This window comes from Plecotus auritus (genome assembly GCF_963455305.1).
Source record: "Plecotus auritus genome assembly, chromosome: 1".
Lineage (NCBI taxonomy): Eukaryota > Metazoa > Chordata > Mammalia > Chiroptera > Vespertilionidae > Plecotus > Plecotus auritus.
Window position 1 is genome coordinate 77818322 of NC_137770.1, and position 19762 is coordinate 77838083.

Sequence of the window (19762 nt, forward strand, 5' to 3'; positions counted from 1 at the left end):
ACATTTTTGGAGTATTCTAGATCTGTGAAATATGCCTTTAGTATTTTAATAGGTATTGTATTGAATCTATAGATTGCTTTGGGCAGTATGGACACTTTAATGATGTTAATTCTACCAATCCATGAACACGCTATATTCTTCCACTTATTTATATCTTCTTCAATCTTTTTTCAATGTCCTATAATTTTCTGAGTACAGGTCTTTTACTTCTTGGTTAAGTTTATTCCTAAGTTTCTTACTTTTTTTTTGTTGCAGGGGTAAATGGCATTATTTAGTTTCTCTTTCTGAGAGTTCATTATTGGTGTATAAAAATGCCATAAATTTCTGTATGTTAATTTTGTATTCTGCTACATTGCTGAATTCATTTATTAAATCTAGAATTTTTTTGGTGGAGTCTTTAGTGTTTTTTTGTGTGTACAATATACATGTCATCTGTGAATAATGACAGTTTCCTTCTCCTTTCCAATTTGGATTCTTTTATTTTTTCTTCTTGTCTGATTGCTGTGGCTAGAATTTCCATTACTGTGTTGAATGAAAGTGGTGAAGTGGACATCCCTGTCTTGTTCCTGTTCTTAGGGGAAATGGTTTTAGTTTTTGCCCATTGAGTATGATATTGGCTGTAGCTTTGTCATATATGGACTTTATTATGTTGAAGTATGATCCCTCTATTCCCACTTTGCTGAGAGTTTTTATCAAAAATGGATGTTGGATTTTGTCCAATGCTTTTTCTGCGTCTATTGGTATGATCATGTGATTTTTATCTTTCAATTTGTTTATGTGGTGTATCACATTTATTGATTTGGGAATATTGTACCAGCCTAGCATCCCTGGAATAAATCCCACTTGGTCATGGTGTATGATCTTTTTAATATATTGTTGGATCCAATTTGCTAATATTTTATTGAGGATTTTAACATGTGTTCATCAGGAATATTGGCTGAAACTAAAATAACAATACAAAAGATTAATGAAACCAAGAGCTGGTTCTTTGAAAAGATAAATAAGATTGATGAACTGTTAGCCAGACTCATCAAGAAACAAAGAGAGAAGACCCAAATAAATAAAATCAGAAATGAAAGAGGGGAGGTAGCAACTGATACCACAGAAATACAGAGGATTGTAAGAAAATACTATGAACAATTATATGCCAACAAGCTGGACAACCTGGACAAATTCCTAGAAAAATACAGTCTTTCAAAACTGAGGAAGAATCAGAAAACCTGAATAGGCCTAGAATAATTGATGTTATAGCCCTGGTCTATAGGGCTTCACAGGGTAGTTTTACCAAACGTTCGAAAAACTAGCACCTATCCTCCTCAAACTATTCCAAAAAATCCAAGAAGGAACAACTCCAGGCTCTTTTTATGAGGCTAGCATTACACTAATTTCAAAACCAGATAAAGACACTCCAGAGAAAGAGAATTACATAATATAGAGTCTTAATAGATTCTGTAGGCTTTTGGGCACCATGTCAGATTAAACCTGGCTTAATTAATTGACTATAAATTAATTGGCTTCTTGTATTCTTCTTAGGATCTTTCTCCAGTCTTATCCTCTGCAATATGACTTGAACTTATATTTTATCTTTTCCCATCCAGTATTTCTCTACATAGAACCTATGTTCCACCCTAAATTAAACTGTTATTCCCCCAGACATAGTTTCTGTCTTTCCTGCATAGTGTTATATTTTAGTGAGAATTAGCTTTTCTCTCCAATTCCTTCTTTTGCATGGCATATCCTTTTTTATATCTTCCTTGATGTGCCCCCACTGAGTATAGTATCTTCTTCCCTGGAACCTTTTTAAAACATTGTACCTCTTTTGTGTACTTAATCTATCTTTACATACAGAACTACTGTTTTTTTGTTTTTGTTTTATTTTATATTGTGGGTTTTTCTTTAAAGATTATAAGTACCTTGAGGGGCAGGTATTATATTTCATTCTTTTTTATTTCTTATGGGACTCCATACAGCTCTTGGGTTCTAAAGACATTGTGTTCTACTATTCTCCTCTGAAATTCAGTTATTCCATTTGTAAAATGTGGATATATCTTCCTTGTTGTTTTATTTCTCTGTTTTGAAGATAAATGAGAAAATATATGAGAGCCTCTTTAGGTTTCTAGAAATACTGATGCTGTTGGAGATAGTTTTTTCCTTTTTTCTTTGCCTACCAATTTCATGCTAGCCTTAGGTTTCCTCTGTCCTGCCCCCCATTTTTTAGTCCCTTGCTTCCAAAATAATCCAGTACAGCTGAATAAAGTCATTTTTTTTCATGGCATACCAAGTTCCATTAGTATATTATTATTAAATAGTAGCTGCAAGTTGGCATTGAGATGAGTGTAATTCCTCTTGACTTTATTAGTATGTTAATGCAGAGAAGAAAAAGAATAGTAATTGTACAAATTGTAAAAGAGATTTTAATGGGGGCAAATTTACATTATATAGTGGATTGAATTTATCCTTTGACATTTGTTGCCTATAATTTTTGTCCCTCCTGAGTCTTTTTTAGACTCTTTCAGTCAAATAACTCAGCCTTCCAAGAGAATTAATGTTTTCTATCTAGTTCCCTACATGAATAAACTGAAGCGTGGTTTGTTTTGAAGGAAGATAAATAAGTGAACTCAGAGATGACAAAGATTCTTATTAATAGATGCTTTCTTTCTATTAAAAGTTATTTTGGTGTGTTCTTTTAGGATCTAGCTCTATGCTTGTTTTTAAAATTGAAGCAGCCTGTTTTCTATTAACTATTTTGTAAAAAGTCTCAATCAGGAAATTCCATTGAACGTTATATGAACTGAGTTTAGAGAATTTAGAATTTTGAAGGAGTATATGAAAAATTAAGAGATTTAAAAAAATGGCTTTTTGAATGTCCAGAGGTAGTGGATTGGGCTATTATGTGTACTCCTGTATGTAAGAACAGTTATTTCTCAATGCCAGCAGAATTGTACTACACTTATTCATAGAATTTACAGTGCTGGGCTTTGTGGATACTTTGTGTACTTACTTGCACACAGTGGGTACTTAGTGAGCTGTTGTTAAATTAAATTTACTGAACAAAATTAAGCCTATCTAACCTTGACAAAATTCAGCTAATATTGATCATTGTATATTTCTGTAAAAAGAAGTTGACAAATGAGAAGAGGCAACAACTATCTATTAGACATTCATTATTTCCCCTGTACAGAATTCTTTGCTCCCTACTATAAGATTGGTTCTAGAGCCATTACAAAGAATTCATAAGACTGGTTCTCTTATGGATTCTTTTTTTATATAGTAACTAGAGGCCTGGCCTGCGCCCTCTCACAATCCGGGACCCCTCGGGGGATTTTGGCTCAATCCCTGCAGGCCAGGCCGAGGAACCCCACCAGTGCATGAATCCGTGCGCTGGGCTGCTTTTGGCCCAATCCCCGCAGGCCAGGCCAAGGGACCCCACCATTGCATGAATCCCTGCACCAGGCCTTTAGTATGCATATAAGATCTTTGGTTATCTCTTCCTGCCCTCCCCACTTCCCTCTAAGATTCATCAGACTACTCCATGTTTCCATGCGTATGGTTTCTGCTCCTGCATTGATAATCTGCCCCATTGTGTTCAGTGAACGTCATAGCTACTGGCCGGTTGGCCGGTCACTTAGGCTTTTATATAGATAGATAGATAGATTTTGCAGGAAGATGAGGAGGAGAAGGAGAATCATCATCATTTGGTAAATAACCCCTGGTCTTTCCTTTTGAGCCTTTCACAATTTGGCTCCTTTAATAATATTTATTGGTCTCATAGTTATTTTTCTGACTACCTTAACCCTCACCTACTGATTTGAGTGGTCAGATAACCCAGACTTGATCACCCAATGCTAATAAGAATCAGTCTAGTGGACTTCAATGCAGGATAATGTGATACTTTAAGACAGTATTTCTTAATTAGAGAGGAAAGGTGTTTTGAACTCTAAAATTTTGTTTAAATTTTCTGGGAGAGATCCTGTTTTTTATCATAATCTCACAGTGGTCTGTTCTCTTCAGAAGTTTAAGAACTACTGTTTTAACCATCCTGCAGAAAGGTTTGTAGCCTGAGGGTATTCATGACTACTCAAGTCACGAATCAGTTGTCCTCTGAGCCTGTTTCACATACTGTGCTGTGCACTGTGAGGTCAGTGGGCTTCTGGGATATCCAAAGAGTGAAGAGGTAAGTAGCATGGAGGTAGCACCTGAGCACAGCCAGCATGCCGTGCATCTCACAAGGACACGAAGATCTCACAGATAATAAAGTGCAAAACAGCATCTTAAAATTTCAGGTAAGAAGTGATGGGGATGAAAAAAGGGAAAATAGATATGGACTCTTATGTATTCTGGCAGGTTCTTAATAGGCCTTTGGATTTTATGTTGAAGGAGAGAATGATAAGGATAGAAAAGGCATTGTTCCTGATTTCCTCAAATGTAGCTTTCTTATTTTGAATTTCTCTAGCATTTAGTTACTCTTTTGAGTAGTTATTACATTATTCCTTGTTTTACACAATTTTTTGCATATCTGTAATAATAAAAGTGTAATATGCTAATTAGACCAGACAGCTGAACAACCTTCTGACGTCCTTCTGGATGACTTTCCGGACGAAGCCGGGGCTGCAAGGGCCGAGGCAAGCCACCGCGGCTGTGAGGCCGAACCTCTTGCATGAATTTTGTGCATCAGGCCTCTAGTCCTATATAATAAAACCCTAATATGCAAATTGACTGACCGGTGGAACGATAGGTTGCTATTATGCGCACTAACCACCACGGGGCAGACGCTCAATGCAGGAGGAGCACCGCTCAGCCAGAAGCTCAAGGCTGGCGAGTGCAGTGGTGGTGGTGGGAACCTCTCCTGCCTCTGTGGCAGCGCTAAGGAGCAGCGAGCTGAGCAGTAAGAAGCAGCTTGCAGGTGGGTGGTAAGGAGCGAGGGGTCCCGGACTGCGAGAGGGATCCCGGACTGGGAGAGGGATGTCCAACTGCTGGCTTAGGCCCGGGGGGATCATCCCCCGAGGGGTCTCAGACTGTGAGAGGGCACAGGCCAGGCTGAGGAGACACCCCCCCCCCCCAGTGCACAAATTTTGTGCACTGGGACTCTAGTATAATATATCTTCCTTGTTAGTTTATAACCTCTTGAAAGCAGAGACTATGTTTTTTAACTTTGGATACTCTGCAATGACCATCATGGCGCCTTGTCCATATGAGGTGCTCAAAATTTTTTGTTGTATGTTGTTTTAGGGAAGCTGTTAAGAATTTTCACCATATCACACATTCAACTTTATGGTAATCCAAGGGTGAAATTTTTCTCAGGACTTAGTCTTTATAATAGTTTGCTTTACTATAAATATTGGACAGTTTTTATTGTATGGAGCTGTATTTTTACTGTAAATCATGCAGCTCATTTGGTTTCCTCTTTATATTGATTGTTAGTAAGCCCAGAGCCATATGAATTTTTCAGTTATTTTTGTCTTATTGTAATAACTAGAGGCCTGATGCATGAAAATTCATGCACTGGAGGGAAGGTCCCTCAGCCCGGCCTGACCCCTCTCACAGTCCGGGAGCCCTCAGGGGCAGGAGGCGACCCGGTGATCAGGGGAAGGCGATGCCCCAATCACACCTCTGCTGCTGCCACTGCCAGCAGCTCAAGCCTTGGCCGGCCCTGGTTACCTGAGCCTTGGGCGGTCCTGGGCGGCTGGGCAGCCGCCATCTGAGGCTTGCCTTCACCTTGGGCCGGCCCTGGGGGGCTGATGGGACTGGGGGACTCCGGAGGCAGGTGTGCGGCTGGGCTGAGGGGACTGGGCATCGTCATCTTGTGGCTGTGGGTGCCGCCATCTTTGAGGGCGTGGCAATTAGCCTATTCCCTCCTTATTGGCTATGAGCACCGCCATCTTTGAGGGTGGAGCAGTCAGTTAGCATATTCCCTCCTTATTGGCTATGGGCGCCGCCATCTTTGCGATGGCGTGAGGGTCAATTAGCATAATCCCTCTTTATTAGACAGGATAATTGCTGTTGTTTATGTAGTACTACTTGCCAGGCACTGTTATATGCTCTATACATTGTATTCTAATTTATCCTTATATCAACCCTGGTTTATTATCCCTTTTTGCAGACAAGTAAGCTGAGATCGGAGAAGTTAAGTAACTTGTCCAAGGTTACACAGCTCAAAAGTGGTAGAACATGTACTTTTAATCACAGTGCTCTGCTGCCTCCCAGTATCATATTTATATTAATTCATACAGATATTACCATATTACAATACATATGTAGTACACATATAAACCAGTAAGGCATGTGTTACTTAACAGTGAGACAGAGGGGCAGGCATGTGGTTTGATAAAGGGGAGTGGGGTCATTAAGATCAAAGTGATGTATCAGTGTTTAATCTCATCTCATTTCAGAGCTCACAGTAATTTTAGATCATTGCTACTCAAAGTGTGGTCAGGGGCTGGTGTTAGTCCATGAAAGTCAGCTATTTATAGAAATTGAAACTAAGCATTGGGAAACTTTTGTAATCATTTGAGAGTAATTTTATATGTGTTGACTTTAACAATTAAAATTTGGCCTTGTATTTTATATCCTCTTAAAATTTAATTTTTGGTAACTCATTTTAATTGTATTTTACAGAAGTTTCAGTCTTTAAAGGTTTACAAATTTTTTAAAAAGTGGTTCTTAACATAGTTTGAGAAGCACTTTGTAGGACCAGCTTTCCAAGTTTTTAAACTATTGTTTGTCTAAAAAAGAGAAGATATTATCTGCAGCTTGAAATTACATTCTATTTTGTACCTGTTTCTGAATATGAATTCCGAATTCATATTTTTTATTACTTTGTCAGTTTCTTGGTTCCTTGAGAAGAAGTCCTAAATTGAATGGACTTTTTGGGGTCAAGGGAATTTATTTTTTTCTTATATTTGGTACTTTTCTCCAGAATGACACATTTTAATTAAGTTCTTGATCCAAGATAATAGTGTGAGGAACTTGTCAATCATCCATAGTTACAATCTCTTTTCTTGACTTATAAAAATAGCTAATAAGGCAATTTGAATTTTTTGAATATTCATACTGTTCCCTGGAATAATATGAAAGTAAAAAAGATAACAGCAACAACAAAACATTGCTGATGATGCCAGATTTTCTTGTTTAAGGAATGCAAAAGTAGCTTCAGGTGATATTTGCAAAATTAAAATCAGTTTTTAATTTTGATTTTTCTTTTTGGGTGGGTTGTGACATCCCCTTCTCTAATATAATATGTTTTAAAATAGTTTTATCCAAAGTTACAGACCTTAACAGGATTATTCAATATCATACAGTCATTATCTCCACTTTAAAATAATCTTTCTGGTGATCCTCTGAGGCAGTGGTTCTCAACCTTTCTAATGCCACGACCCTTTAATACAGTTCCTCATGTTGTGGTGACCCCAACCATAAAATTATTTTCGTTGCTACTTCATAACTATAATTTTACTACTGTTATGAATCGTAATGTAAATATCTGTGTTTTCCGATGGTCTTAGGCGACCCTACTAGCGGTTCTCAACCTGTATGTCGCGACCCACAGGTTGAGAATCGCTGCTGTAGAGGGTAAGAAAGGTTGAGAACCACTGCTCTAAGGTATCGTTTGATAAGGAATCCCTAGCTATCTTTTGTATTTTTAAAAGCTGGCTTCCAAGTAAAGAAATGGGATAAGGATATGAACAGGCATTTCAAAGAGAAAGAAATTTAAAAGTCCAAAAATGTTCAACTTCACTAACTCAAAATTGCAGATACCATTTTCACAGGATCTAGAGATGCTATTGGGTTGGAAAAATGGGTACCCTTATGTGCTGCTAGTAGCCCTGTAAATTGGTTAAGCCAGTCGTCGGCAAACCGCGGCTCGCGAGCCACATGTGGCTCTTTGGTCCCTTGAGTGTGGCTCTTCCACAAAATACCACGGCCTGGGCGACTCTATTTTGAAGAAGTGGCATTAGAAGAAGTTTAAGTTTAAAAAATTTGGCTCTCAAAAGAAATTTCAATCGTTGTACTGTTGATATTTAGCTCTGTTGACTAATGAGTTTGCCGACCACTGGTTAAGCCTTTCTGAGGGTAATTTCACAGGACTTATCAGACACAAAAAAATTCACTGTCTCTTTACTAAGCCAGTCCACTTTGGGGAATTTATTCTAAGGAAAAAACAAAGGATACACTCTTAGATTTAGAAAACAGTGGCATACTGTATAGCATCAAAAAGGACGTTGCGGAAATATATCTGTATATATTAAGAGAAGGAAATAGATTACCAAAACTCTTTGTGGTATAATTACATTTTTGTAAATATATTTGTCCAAATATATGTGTAGGGAATAGAAAATGTCTGAAGGATATATATATATATATATATATATATATATGCATATATATATGCATATATATATATATGCATATATATATATATATATATATATATATATATATAGCACTCTTAAAGTACTAAAAGTGTTTATATAATTTTTGCACATTTGGATTTTTAAATTTCTTTCTTATAGCAAGCATGCTTTCAGACCTCTTTGTTGAATATTTGGACTCCATTTTAAAATATACAGAATGGTACAGGAAGAAAGGAAACCCAATAATCAACAGGATGTCGCCATTCTCCAGGTCCTTTTCTGAAGGTTCACCAGGAGCTTGTTTTTCTTTCAGAGCTGGTTCTTGAAAGCTGTGTTTGAGTTTTTCTTCTTTTTTTTTCTGTGACAAATGCCTATCATTTTCTAAACAAGAAAGCCTATGTCCCAGTTAGGTGTGTGGAGTTCTTTTCATTCACTTTCAGCCCTGTTGTGTTAATACTGAATAAGCAGAGACAGCCTGACTGGTGGTGAAAGATGGTAAGCCAGCCTCAGGGCTTTTTCTGGTCAGCCCTAAACCTCTGATTGCCACGTTTTCCTAATTTCCCATTTCCAGGGCATCACTAGAGTGACCTTGTTTGCTGAATATGATGCTCTGACTCTCCAAGATTTTCACATGCATTTGGAAATGGGCGGTCGAGCGATTGTTTACAGGACTCCAAATGAACTGTGCACTCACAGCAAGTTTGATAAACACACATTTCCTCCTTTTATCAGTGAGATTGCAGAATGTGAAGTATGAGTTTCCAGTTTTACTCATTCCCCTCAACCCTTTTCCTGTTTAAAAACTTCTACATACTAATTGGATTCTGATCTGCCCCTGTTTTTTATTCTGCTTAGTGGTAGTTGACGGCTTATTCTAATACCTACCTAGCAAGGTTTGGCAGTCCTTCAAAAATAAACTTTCCATGTACTCAACTTAAAGGAGATTCATCCCAAGGAATGTAATGTGAGCACTAATTAACACTAATGACTGCTAATCACTTTGCTTTTTATACTCCTTTAGGAGCCCTGCTATTATCCAATGTAGTTAAGTAAAATGCTTGTATATGAATCAACAATGCTGAATCCTTTTAGCAGATATTGCTTACAATCAAGCTTTGCATAAATTAGGGTTAACTAAAATTGATTTTAATATGCTGTTTCTTTCTATAATAGTAAACTAAAATATCTAGTTAAATATACTGAATATTAAAAAGACATTACCTGATTTTTGTTTTTTGGGTTTTTGTTTTTTTTTGCAAACATCCTTATGGAAGATGAAAAGCAGTATTGCAAATAAATTTTCTCACAGTTCAAGACATTTTCTCTTAGATTTCTTTGAAATTGCATTTGACATACTCTTCATAGTCACAGCAGCACTTTGATTCTGCTGTAAGCATTGTATCAGATTAGTGAAAAGCAATAGGCTTATGTTTAATTTTTCTGAATTTGTGCCTTTACTTCCTAGAGAATCTTACAGTTTCTTTAAGTTATATAGTCCATTTATATAAACTTTGTTCATAAGATTGTGTATTCAGTGTTCATTAAAAATGGTTGTTTTGTTAAGTTTAGTGTATATTAGACTATAATAGTCTAATAATAAAAGCTTTCTGTTTATTTACATGCATTCAACATACCTACAAACTGCCTTGCCTCAGGAGACTAAGCAAAACTCATAAATTAATAATTTAAGGAACTGATATTCAAGTAGCATTTTGGTTACGTTAATAAGTGAAAGCCTTAGAGTCAGTGATGGCCACTTTAACAATGCTTTACTTTTGCCTTTTATTGGTTGAAAATAACTTGTCAAACTGGGGCTTTTATAATAAAATGAAATCTACATGCCATCTGAAGCCCCTTCTCCTCTTTTTGATTTATGAGTAGGCTAATGTATTATTGAAAATTTTTTTTAACACTTTCACAATTCTGCACTTTAATTTCAGAGGTGTTAATCTCTCTGGAAGTTTGAGAGTGACAAAATGAGTTGTATACAGTTTTCTTAGGGAATTTGGGATTCTTTATTGGAGGCCTTAGTTTTCTGATGATACCTGTATTGATGGTGATTTAGCTAACATGTGATGTCGTATTATGGTTTGATGTTGCATCAATGGAGTATACTGCTTTCTCATTTTACATATTATCTCTAGTTGCCTAGTCATGATGTTGTAATTTTTATGGGGAAGATTAAGATTAATGTTTCTATAGAAGTTTAGCAGTTTCAGACATTATTTTTAAATTACCAAAATAAAATAATTTAATTTTCCTTTTAGTTTTGTATTATTTGTAGTGTCAGAAATTTAAAATTTTGGTGAATAAATAAATGGAAAAAGTTAAATGGTAGGTGTTTATTAGGAAGCTTTATATTTTTATATACTAGTCTTATTATAATACATTGCAAACGTATTAAAAACTCTTTGGCTCTACTTAATTGAATTTAGTTTTAAAGAATTGTAACAGGAATTCTGTGAGAGAACAGAAAATATATGGAAGCTTAATTGAATGCTATCCATATGTACTTATAAGATTTATGAGTATTGTTGTTAAGTAACTTATTTATTTTATATCTCAGTACTATTGCACAATATCACGGAATGCATGCTTAAGAGGGAAAACTCCTTTTTTTATTTTGCTTTGAGTTTGTTTTTATGTGTAATAAAATTAAATTTAAAAAGGTGAAGATTTCAGTTTTGATCCTTTTTTTGTGTTTTTTTTGTTTTGTTTTGTTTTTATGTAGTATGTTTACTTTCATGTGAGAATGATTGATCTGTAGCTGCTATTTTACCCAAACAGGGGACAAATGGAATTGGCCTTTTAGACAAAAGTATGCAAACAGACTGCATTCTTTCTGCTGATAGAATTATGGAAGGACTGCATGAGGTGCCACATTCATTTTGTTATTGATTGTGAAGAGGATTCTGCACTGGGGTGCTGTTTCTATTGGATAAGGAGGTGCTATGATTAGTTACCTTTCTCATGAAAGCACTACAAAGGGAAATGCAAAATGTGTGCAGTGCAGTGTTCTCAATTTGACAGTTGTTTTTGTTAAGTCTTTTTTTTTTTTTTCCCCATTGAAGTCCAGCCTATTTTAGAAAAACATACATTTTGTTTTTTCCCCTTATATTAGACTAGTAGATTTCCATGCATTTTTGACCCTTTAAAGAAATTACACATTACCAACAGTTTTTCTAGCTTCTATTGTAAAGCTTCAAAGCTGATGCAACAGTGCCCTCTATAGTCTTTTAGAGAACAGTAGTTTAAGGTAGAGGATTTGGAATATTCAGGTAAGAAGCAGGATGTTTAAATTTAATTTTTGCCCAGACAGGAGACTCCTTTTTCCTAAGTAGACATTCTTGTTTTTCACGAGCGGCTTTACTTTAAACAAAGGGAACAAAAGACCATTCTGAGTTTTCATTTAGAATTATTGGCTACCTCTTGTTGTTACCCAGTAGTAAATCTCAAGTTTTATCAGACATTCATCAGAGTAATTTGAGATAGAGGAATCTTGCAAGCTGTACTGTCTCTTCATGAAATATCTTTTTGAAGTTGAGTTCCAATAGGAGTATTTTTTAAAAAATAATTTAGTTCCTTTGTACTCCTTTCTTCTATTTAATTAGAGCCTGAGAGGACTGCCTAGAACTTAACTTTTACTTGTTCCTGAATTGTGTAGCCCAGGCTTTATACATGACATTATTTAAATTCAAACCAAGGGAGTCACACAATGACTAGCATATTTGCCATTCATTAGCATTGATTTAAATTTTAGATTTTCCTTCCTCCTTTTTTTGGTTACCTTTTTTATTGTATGTGTTGATAGCTAAATTTTTTGTTGTAAAACACAACTTTATATGAAGATATTAGGTGATAATAAAAGCAGACATCATATTTAGCTATGGTCAGAAGAGAAAATTGCATGAGCTAAGTTTATTTTGCTTCTAAAAGTATTTTAGTAAAAAGAACATGGACCCAAATCTTAGCTTCTCTATGTACTCACTCTGTAATATTGAACACATTTCTTAATCTCCAAGCCTGCTTTCTAATCCTCAAAATGGGAGCTAAAAATAGCTCATCTTTTGAGGTTTTGGTGAGGGATTACAGATAATGTATATAAATTGGCCAAGTCATTATACATGCTCAAATGGCAATTTTATGCCAAAAATCACAATGTGAAGGTAAGTGGAGGGTTTTTATATTTTTTTTTGGTGTGTGTGTTGTGTTGTTTTTGTGTTTTTTTTTATGGGAAAGTTTCAGTATAAATCTAGAACACATTAATGCATTTTAGATTCTTAAAAATTACTATATCATAACTTTTGATGATGTATATGAATCTGAAAAGCCAGCATGGCATTTCTTGGTGATGTGGACTGACAAAGTGAGATGTACATTAACTTTCAATTCCTTACAGACCTCATTCCCAAACTTCTGAAATAGGCCATGTTTATAAAGTTAACTTTGGTAGACAGACATCTACCCACAAACCAATATTTGGCAACATGTGAAAACTGATAATAAATGAAACTCAAAAATAAAGGAGTCTTTTATTTTTTTCTCTTAGTGTATATGGGAACACTTAGGATGCTTTTCATTTACTAGTGTTCTTAATAGTAATTTAGAGGCCTTATTTTTCACCCAGCTACAAAAAGACTGATAATTAAAAATAGACCAAAGTGGAGCTTTTCTGGTAGAAGTGGAGGTGGGGGTCTAATGTTCCTCCCCTTCAAAGGAACAAGCTTAAAAACCTGTTAATATTATACCATATATGTGTGTGTGCAAAGGCTTTGTTCTTCTTTGGTTTGGATTCAAAGCACCTAATTCTATGCCTGGCACATAAATGCTCAATTAATTAATGTGTGCTGAAATAAAATATTTTTGAACATCAGGCTTTCTCTTATGACATATAATATTTGAGATCCTATATGTATTAAAATGTGCAGTTAATGTGACAGTAGAATATTACAGTAATTGTTTCTTTGTGAACCATTTAAAACAAGCACACTTCCAGTTTAATTCATCAATTTATTATTTAAAAGTCAACCAGATTGTTACAACTACAAATAATAATGGGAAATTAATAAAAAATTTAGAACTTGTTTTCAAGATAATTAAAAGATGTTGTATTATATAATAATGGATTTAGGTAAAGATTCAGACACTTCAGATGACCTGATGATAAAAATAATCTTGCACAGAGAACTTATGGATTGAATTTTCTCAACATTCAGTAAAGCACCATTTTTCTCACAGAGTTCTTATTTGTACTTCATATTGATTTTGAATAACCTTGAATTTAATATTATAATAAACCACATACTGTTTTTAGTATATCGCTTGGGTTAAAATTGAGAACTGCAAAAATGTCTTTTTTTATCGTTATAAAGAAGGAACCAATGTTTGAAGCTGATAAATGAATAGGCTCTTAGTAGTAAACTGAATGTGGTAGTTCTTTTTAAAATAAGGACCAGTTGCAGTAAGCAACATATTTAAAGTTAAATTTTGGTTTAAAAGACTGACAAGATGCTGTCTACCAAAACAAAAAGAATAATATATTTTTTCTTTGCAGTGAAAGTACCAAATTAAGAATCTGCTTAATTAAAATAATGATAAATGTAGATTACATTACTGAAGATAGTGAAATACAGCTGCTCTGTCTAGTGAGAGCCTGCATAATTTACCAAGACTGTACAAAGAAGCAATGAAGCAGCCACTGCAGACTGTTAGAGGAAATGTCCTGTTTATTCTACATACATTTCTTTTTTTAATTAAAATGTCAATGATAGCTTTATAGCAGTCCTCAAAAAAATCCTTTAAATTTCTTCAAGGTAGTAGAATATAAGATGAGATCATTACTACTGCTGAATGAAACAGATTAAACCTGAGGAAAAAATAGTATAATTTTTATTAATTCAGTTTTCTTTATTATGAGTTGATATTTAAATATGTGATGATATTTAATTTTTACATGAGTTTTGCATGAAAGAAATGGGGCAAAATCTTTGAATATACATTTTATTTAAAATATTTTGGAGTCACAAATCTTTTGAGTAGAGCTTTAAGTAGTATTGCATACAAATAAAGATGTGGATATGTATCCTGTGGAATTCTCAAGGTGGGGCAGACAGCTCTGGGTATATTAGGATTATCTGGGTGGTATTTACTCCTCAACTACATCACTGGGCTGTGATGAGGTCTAATATGTTGCCAGTGTCAGTGTCTAGAGACCAAAAAGAGGTTGAGGAACCAGTTACACTGTATATTTTAATTTTTTACTTTAATGATGACTAATGATATCTTCATAATTATGTATATTTAAGAAAAACAATATTGTGTGTGGCAAGATATGTTGGTGGTTGTTTGTTTGTTTCTTTCTTTCTTTGTTTGTTTTGCCTCCGAAGGGTAAGTGTGGACTCTGGAGTGAGACTTGTCTGCATTTTAGGCTCTGCCACATGATAGCTGTATGACCTTGGTTTAGTCAACTTCTCTACACTTCAGCTTTCACAATTGTACATTGGGCTAGTGGTAATCCTATCTAATAAAGAGGGAATATGTTAATTGACACTCACGCCATCGCAAAGATGGCGGCGCCCACAGCCAATAAGGAGGGAATATGCTAATTGACTGCCCCGCCCTCAAAGATGTTGGCACCCACAGCCAATAAGGAGGGAATTTGCTAATTGACTGCCCTGCCCTCAAAGATGGTGGCGCCTACAGCCAATAAGGAGGGAATATGCTAATTGACTGCCACACCCTCAAAGATGGTGGCACCCACAGCCACAAGATGACGGCGCCCAGTCCCCTCGGCCCAGCCGGAGCGGCAGGCGTGTGGCATATCCAGGCCCACCCCCAGGCGGGTCCAGCCGCTCTGCGCGCCTGCCTCCGGAGTCCCCCAGTCCCTTATGCCCTGCAGCCGTCCAGGGCTGCCCTAGGCTTAGTAACCAGGGCTGGCCAAGGCTTGCTCTGCTGGCAGGGCAGCAGCAGAGGTGTGATGGGGGCGTCGCCTTCCCCTGATCACCGGGTCGCCTCCTGCCCCTGAGAGCTCCTGGACTGTGAGAGGGGGCAGGCCGGGCTGAGGGACCTCCCTGACTGCATGAATTTTTATGCACTGGGCGTCTAGTACCTACATAATAGGGTAGTCTTGAGCATTTAAGAGCAAAATCCATGTAAAATAGATAATAAAGGAAGCCTTAATAAATGTTAAATATTATTTTATTGTTATTGTTATTATTTGGCACTAGATACAACATTTCTCTTGCATTGGAGCAATAGGGCATTGTTCATACTTAACTAAGTTAATAAAATCAGTGCTTTCTGTCATGATTTATCCGTTGACCTAGTTCTAGATAAGTTAACCATGCCCTCTGTGTATTAAGGCTTAGTGTGGTAGAAATTCTACTGCTCCCTATTTTGTCTTTGACTGTCTTTTCTCATAGTGCTTCATGTGCTAGTTTCTTTGGCATTTTGGTGAATGTGATGTCAAAGTTTGTGCATTTCAATATATATGTTTTGGACTACCCTCACTTGATAACAGATTTAATTGAATATTTTCCAGGGTTCAGTTTTCTGAAGGGTCTTTCAAGTGCCCACTTATTAAAAACTTCTCAACTATGAAAGCTTTATAGGCAGAAAATGTACATATCATTAAGAATTTGAAAAATTTATATGTGAAAGTAATATGAAGAGAAACTTCTTCAGATGATTTTATCCTATATGCTTTTTTAGAGCTTCAATGAAATAATAAATGCAAGCGGCACAAAGATAAGTCACAATGTAACCATTATTCATAAAGTTTACACATGCAGTGTGAGTTGTAGAATGTTAACATAACATTTTATTTCCTCATAATTTGTTTCAGGCTTTTTTGTTCTTGTTGCTAGAGATGTAAATAATTAAGGCACAGTGCCTATCTCAAGGACTTAGTTAGCATTTGAGTTTTAAGGGAGTAAGTTACTGCTATGTATTCATCAAAATGATTATTTTTGATAAACTCTTAGCTCTTGTAAAAATATTTCCTATTTCTTTTAGTGTACCTCTCTGTTCTGACTTGTCATTTATCCTTCCTTGTTTGACCTTTATCACTGAGTTTCTCCTAAGAATCCTGTGGTCTTTAAAGGTTCAGTATTACTCTAGCTGTGCCTGTTTGGGAATTACACTTAAGATTCTTGAGTTAGCTTATAATTTTGATTAATACCTTTAAATAATTTATCAGTTATTTTTAACCAATTTAGTCTTAGAGTTTGTAGGTTTCTTCCCTATCCTGGTTCTCCCCAATAAAGAGCAGATAATTTTATATTTATTTAGTTTTTAATGTTTCACCACAGTACTACTATAAGGTGTTTGACAAAGTGAAGCTTGGTTTCTCCTGCATGCTATTGTATATACAGTTTCATATATTAGGTAAAACTAATCTGGTTTGTGATAATTTTACAAGTTTTAAGATGCCAAACTTACGTTGATGATTTCTCCTTTATGATTAATTGATAACTGGTTTTCTACTGCATGTAAATCACTGCATTCACTGAATTCCTGATTTTGTATGACAGATTTAGTGTGACTACTCTTTGCCCCATGTTTTTATTGACTTGGAATCAATTGATCAGTTAGGCAATCTGAAATGGAAATGATTATGAAGCATTTACAATCAAGCAAAGTTAAGGGAAAATACAGTAAGTTACAACTTATGATTACTAATTACTAGTAGCATAGTAGCTAAAATATTGTTTTATAAAAGACATAGCTTGTGAATTATACAAATACTAGAGGCTCGATGCACGAAGATTCATGCAAGAATGGGCCTTCCTTCCCCTAGCTGCCTGCAGCGCCTTCGCTCTGGCCAGAGTCACCTTTCCGCCTTCGCATGCTGCCCAGAGGCCCCCAGCCGCTCGGTGCCTGTGTATGCAAATTAACCCTCCATCTTCGTTGGGTTAATTTGCATACTCATTCCTGATTGGCTGGTGGGTGTTGTGAAAGTACGGTCAATTAGCATGTTACTCTTTTATGAGGTAGATTTAAGTACATAGTGTTCATTATCTGAACAGTTTAAAATGTGTTTTAACTAGGTTTAACAAAAGCAAAGAAAAAAGCAGTCATTATAGCTATCAATTTTGTAGAAAACAAAATAAGGATCTATAAATTTTGTTCTGTTATGATTTGATAGTAACTAGTCTCTTTATATTTAACCTAAGACTTGGAGTAGCCATCCTCAAACTAAGTGTTCTTATAATTTATTTTCATAACTTATTTGCTGTAATTATTTGATACTTTTGCACAGTAAAAATAACATTGGCATTGCTTTCTTTATCTAGTTATTAGATTCTAACAGACCTGATTTTTCTGCACTTTTATTTTATTTTTTGTTGTTTTTATGCTTAACTATGTGATTTTTTAAAAGCTGCCTGTTATCTCTTATGTAGTCCTAAGAAATAGTTTTTTTCTTCTGAGACTAAGTTCCTCATACTCTTCTTGCAGACACACACAATTTCTTTATTTCATGAAGTACCTTTACCATAAACTTGAAGGGTTTTTATATTGTTCTTCTTGTCTTATTTTTATCTAAATTATTATTTAATTGTCTTTGATACTTACAACAATTGTGTTTTTAAGTTAAAGAAAATATATAAAAGTATAAAATATATGAAGATCTTACTTAAAATTCAATCATTCAGAGTTAACATTTTGACAGTTTTCACATATATATTTAATACACATACATAGACATACGTGTGTGTGTGTGTGTGTGTGTGTGTAATCATTTGTGTATATAACTTTGTATACTGCTTTTTTAACTTTAAATATCAGGAGCATTTTCCCATGCCATGAAAACCTCATTATGAACATAATTTAATGGCTACTTAATATTCCATCATGTGGCTGTATGATGATTTCCTTGATGATTTCTTACTTTTGTAAATTAGGTTGAATCTAATTTTTACTGTAAATAATAGCACTTTGATATGGGTACATTAATTATTGTCTACATTTTTTAAAATTAATTCCGTAGGATAGATTTTTAGACTTAGAAGTAGTGGATCAAAGTACATAATTATTTTTAAGGCCATTGATACATATTACCTAATTGATTTCCATAAATAACACCTATTTAAGCATGCCTTATTTGTATTGTGAAACTCTCAGTCTTTGTTTAATGTATATGAAACTCAACTTGGAATTCTGTTTTTATAGTTCCTGGCATTTGGTGAATATATGCTAGGAGTAGCATTCTGCCCATCTTTGACTGCATTTCACTCTTGGAAAAATGCCAAAGAGATATGTATTAGGGCAGCTTAGACATGTAACTCAAAATATAGGGTGATTTCCCCCCCTATTATTGTGAGAAGTCAGTTTCCAGTGATTTAATGGGGCTACCTGCAATAGATAGCCAGCTGCAAAGAGGGCAGAATTTTAATATACTGTATGCTAATGTGGCATGTGTATGAACACAGATGCAGTTATAGATACATATGTTTGTTTGTTTTTAACAGCTATAGATGTAATGTTATTTGCAATTCATTTTTTTGGATAGGTTCTATTTTCTGAATAGCCATACCGTGTTCTCCTCCTGGATATCAACTAGTGTATTTTATATTGGCATTATTAAGTTTAGCAGTATTAGGAAATTATTTCCAATTTTCTCTCGTCAAATAAATGATGATGGAGATCATAGTAGAGTCATTATTTGGGGGATATATATATATATATTTAATATATTTTTATTGATTTCAGAGAGGAAGGGAAAGGGAGAGAGATAGAAACATCAATGATGAGAGAGAATCATTGATCGCTGCCTCCTGCATGCCCCCTACTGGGAATCGAGCCAGCAACCTGGGCATGTGCCCTTGATCTGAATCGAACCTGGGACCCTTCAGTCCACAAGCTGATGCTCTATCCGTTGAATCAAATCAGCTAGGGCTGGGGTATATATATTAAATACCAAATGTAATATCTTAGACTCTACAAATAATACTCTAGTCAGTGGTCGGCAAACTGCGGCTCGCAAGCCACATGCGGCTCTTTGGCCCCTTGAGTGTGGCTCTTCCACAAAATACCACGGCCTGGGCAACTCTATTTTGAAGAAGTGGCATTAGAAGAAGTTTAAGTTTAAAAAATTTGGCTCTCAAAAGAAATTTCAATCATTGTACTGTTGATATTTGACTCTGTTGACTAATGAGTTTGCCGACCACTGCTCTAGGTTTAAGCTGCAATTTTATGTCTACTAACTACCTCATAGAAAAATACCTTATGCTTCTCTCTCTCTCTTTTTTTATTACCTTGTATTAGTGTTGGCTATTTTTACTATGCCATTAAAAAAAAAAGCAACTATAATGCTGCTGTTTTGAATTTAGTGAACTATTTAGTAAAATAATAACAAAACTAATAGTACTATAATAATAGTAAGTTCATTTGTAAGAATAAAACAAGTAATA

The 19762-nt window shown here is 35.3% G+C and overlaps 1 protein-coding gene across 4 annotated transcripts in view; it reads left to right on the forward strand.

The window, feature by feature from the left end:
* Positions 1-19762, forward strand: part of DPH6 (diphthamine biosynthesis 6) — a gene marked incomplete at its 3' end in the record, with an annotated part of 271055 nt that overhangs the window by 20068 nt on the left and 231225 nt on the right. The window contains exon 4 of one of the 4 annotated variants that reach the window (XM_080651062.1): positions 8923-9108. The exons of the other annotated variants lie outside the window; for them this stretch is intronic. Within the exon in view, the coding sequence (XP_080507188.1) occupies positions 8923-9108 (186 nt within the window). Of the gene's footprint in view, positions 1-8922; positions 9109-19762 lie in introns of those variants that run through there. 4 annotated transcript variants of the gene reach the window in all.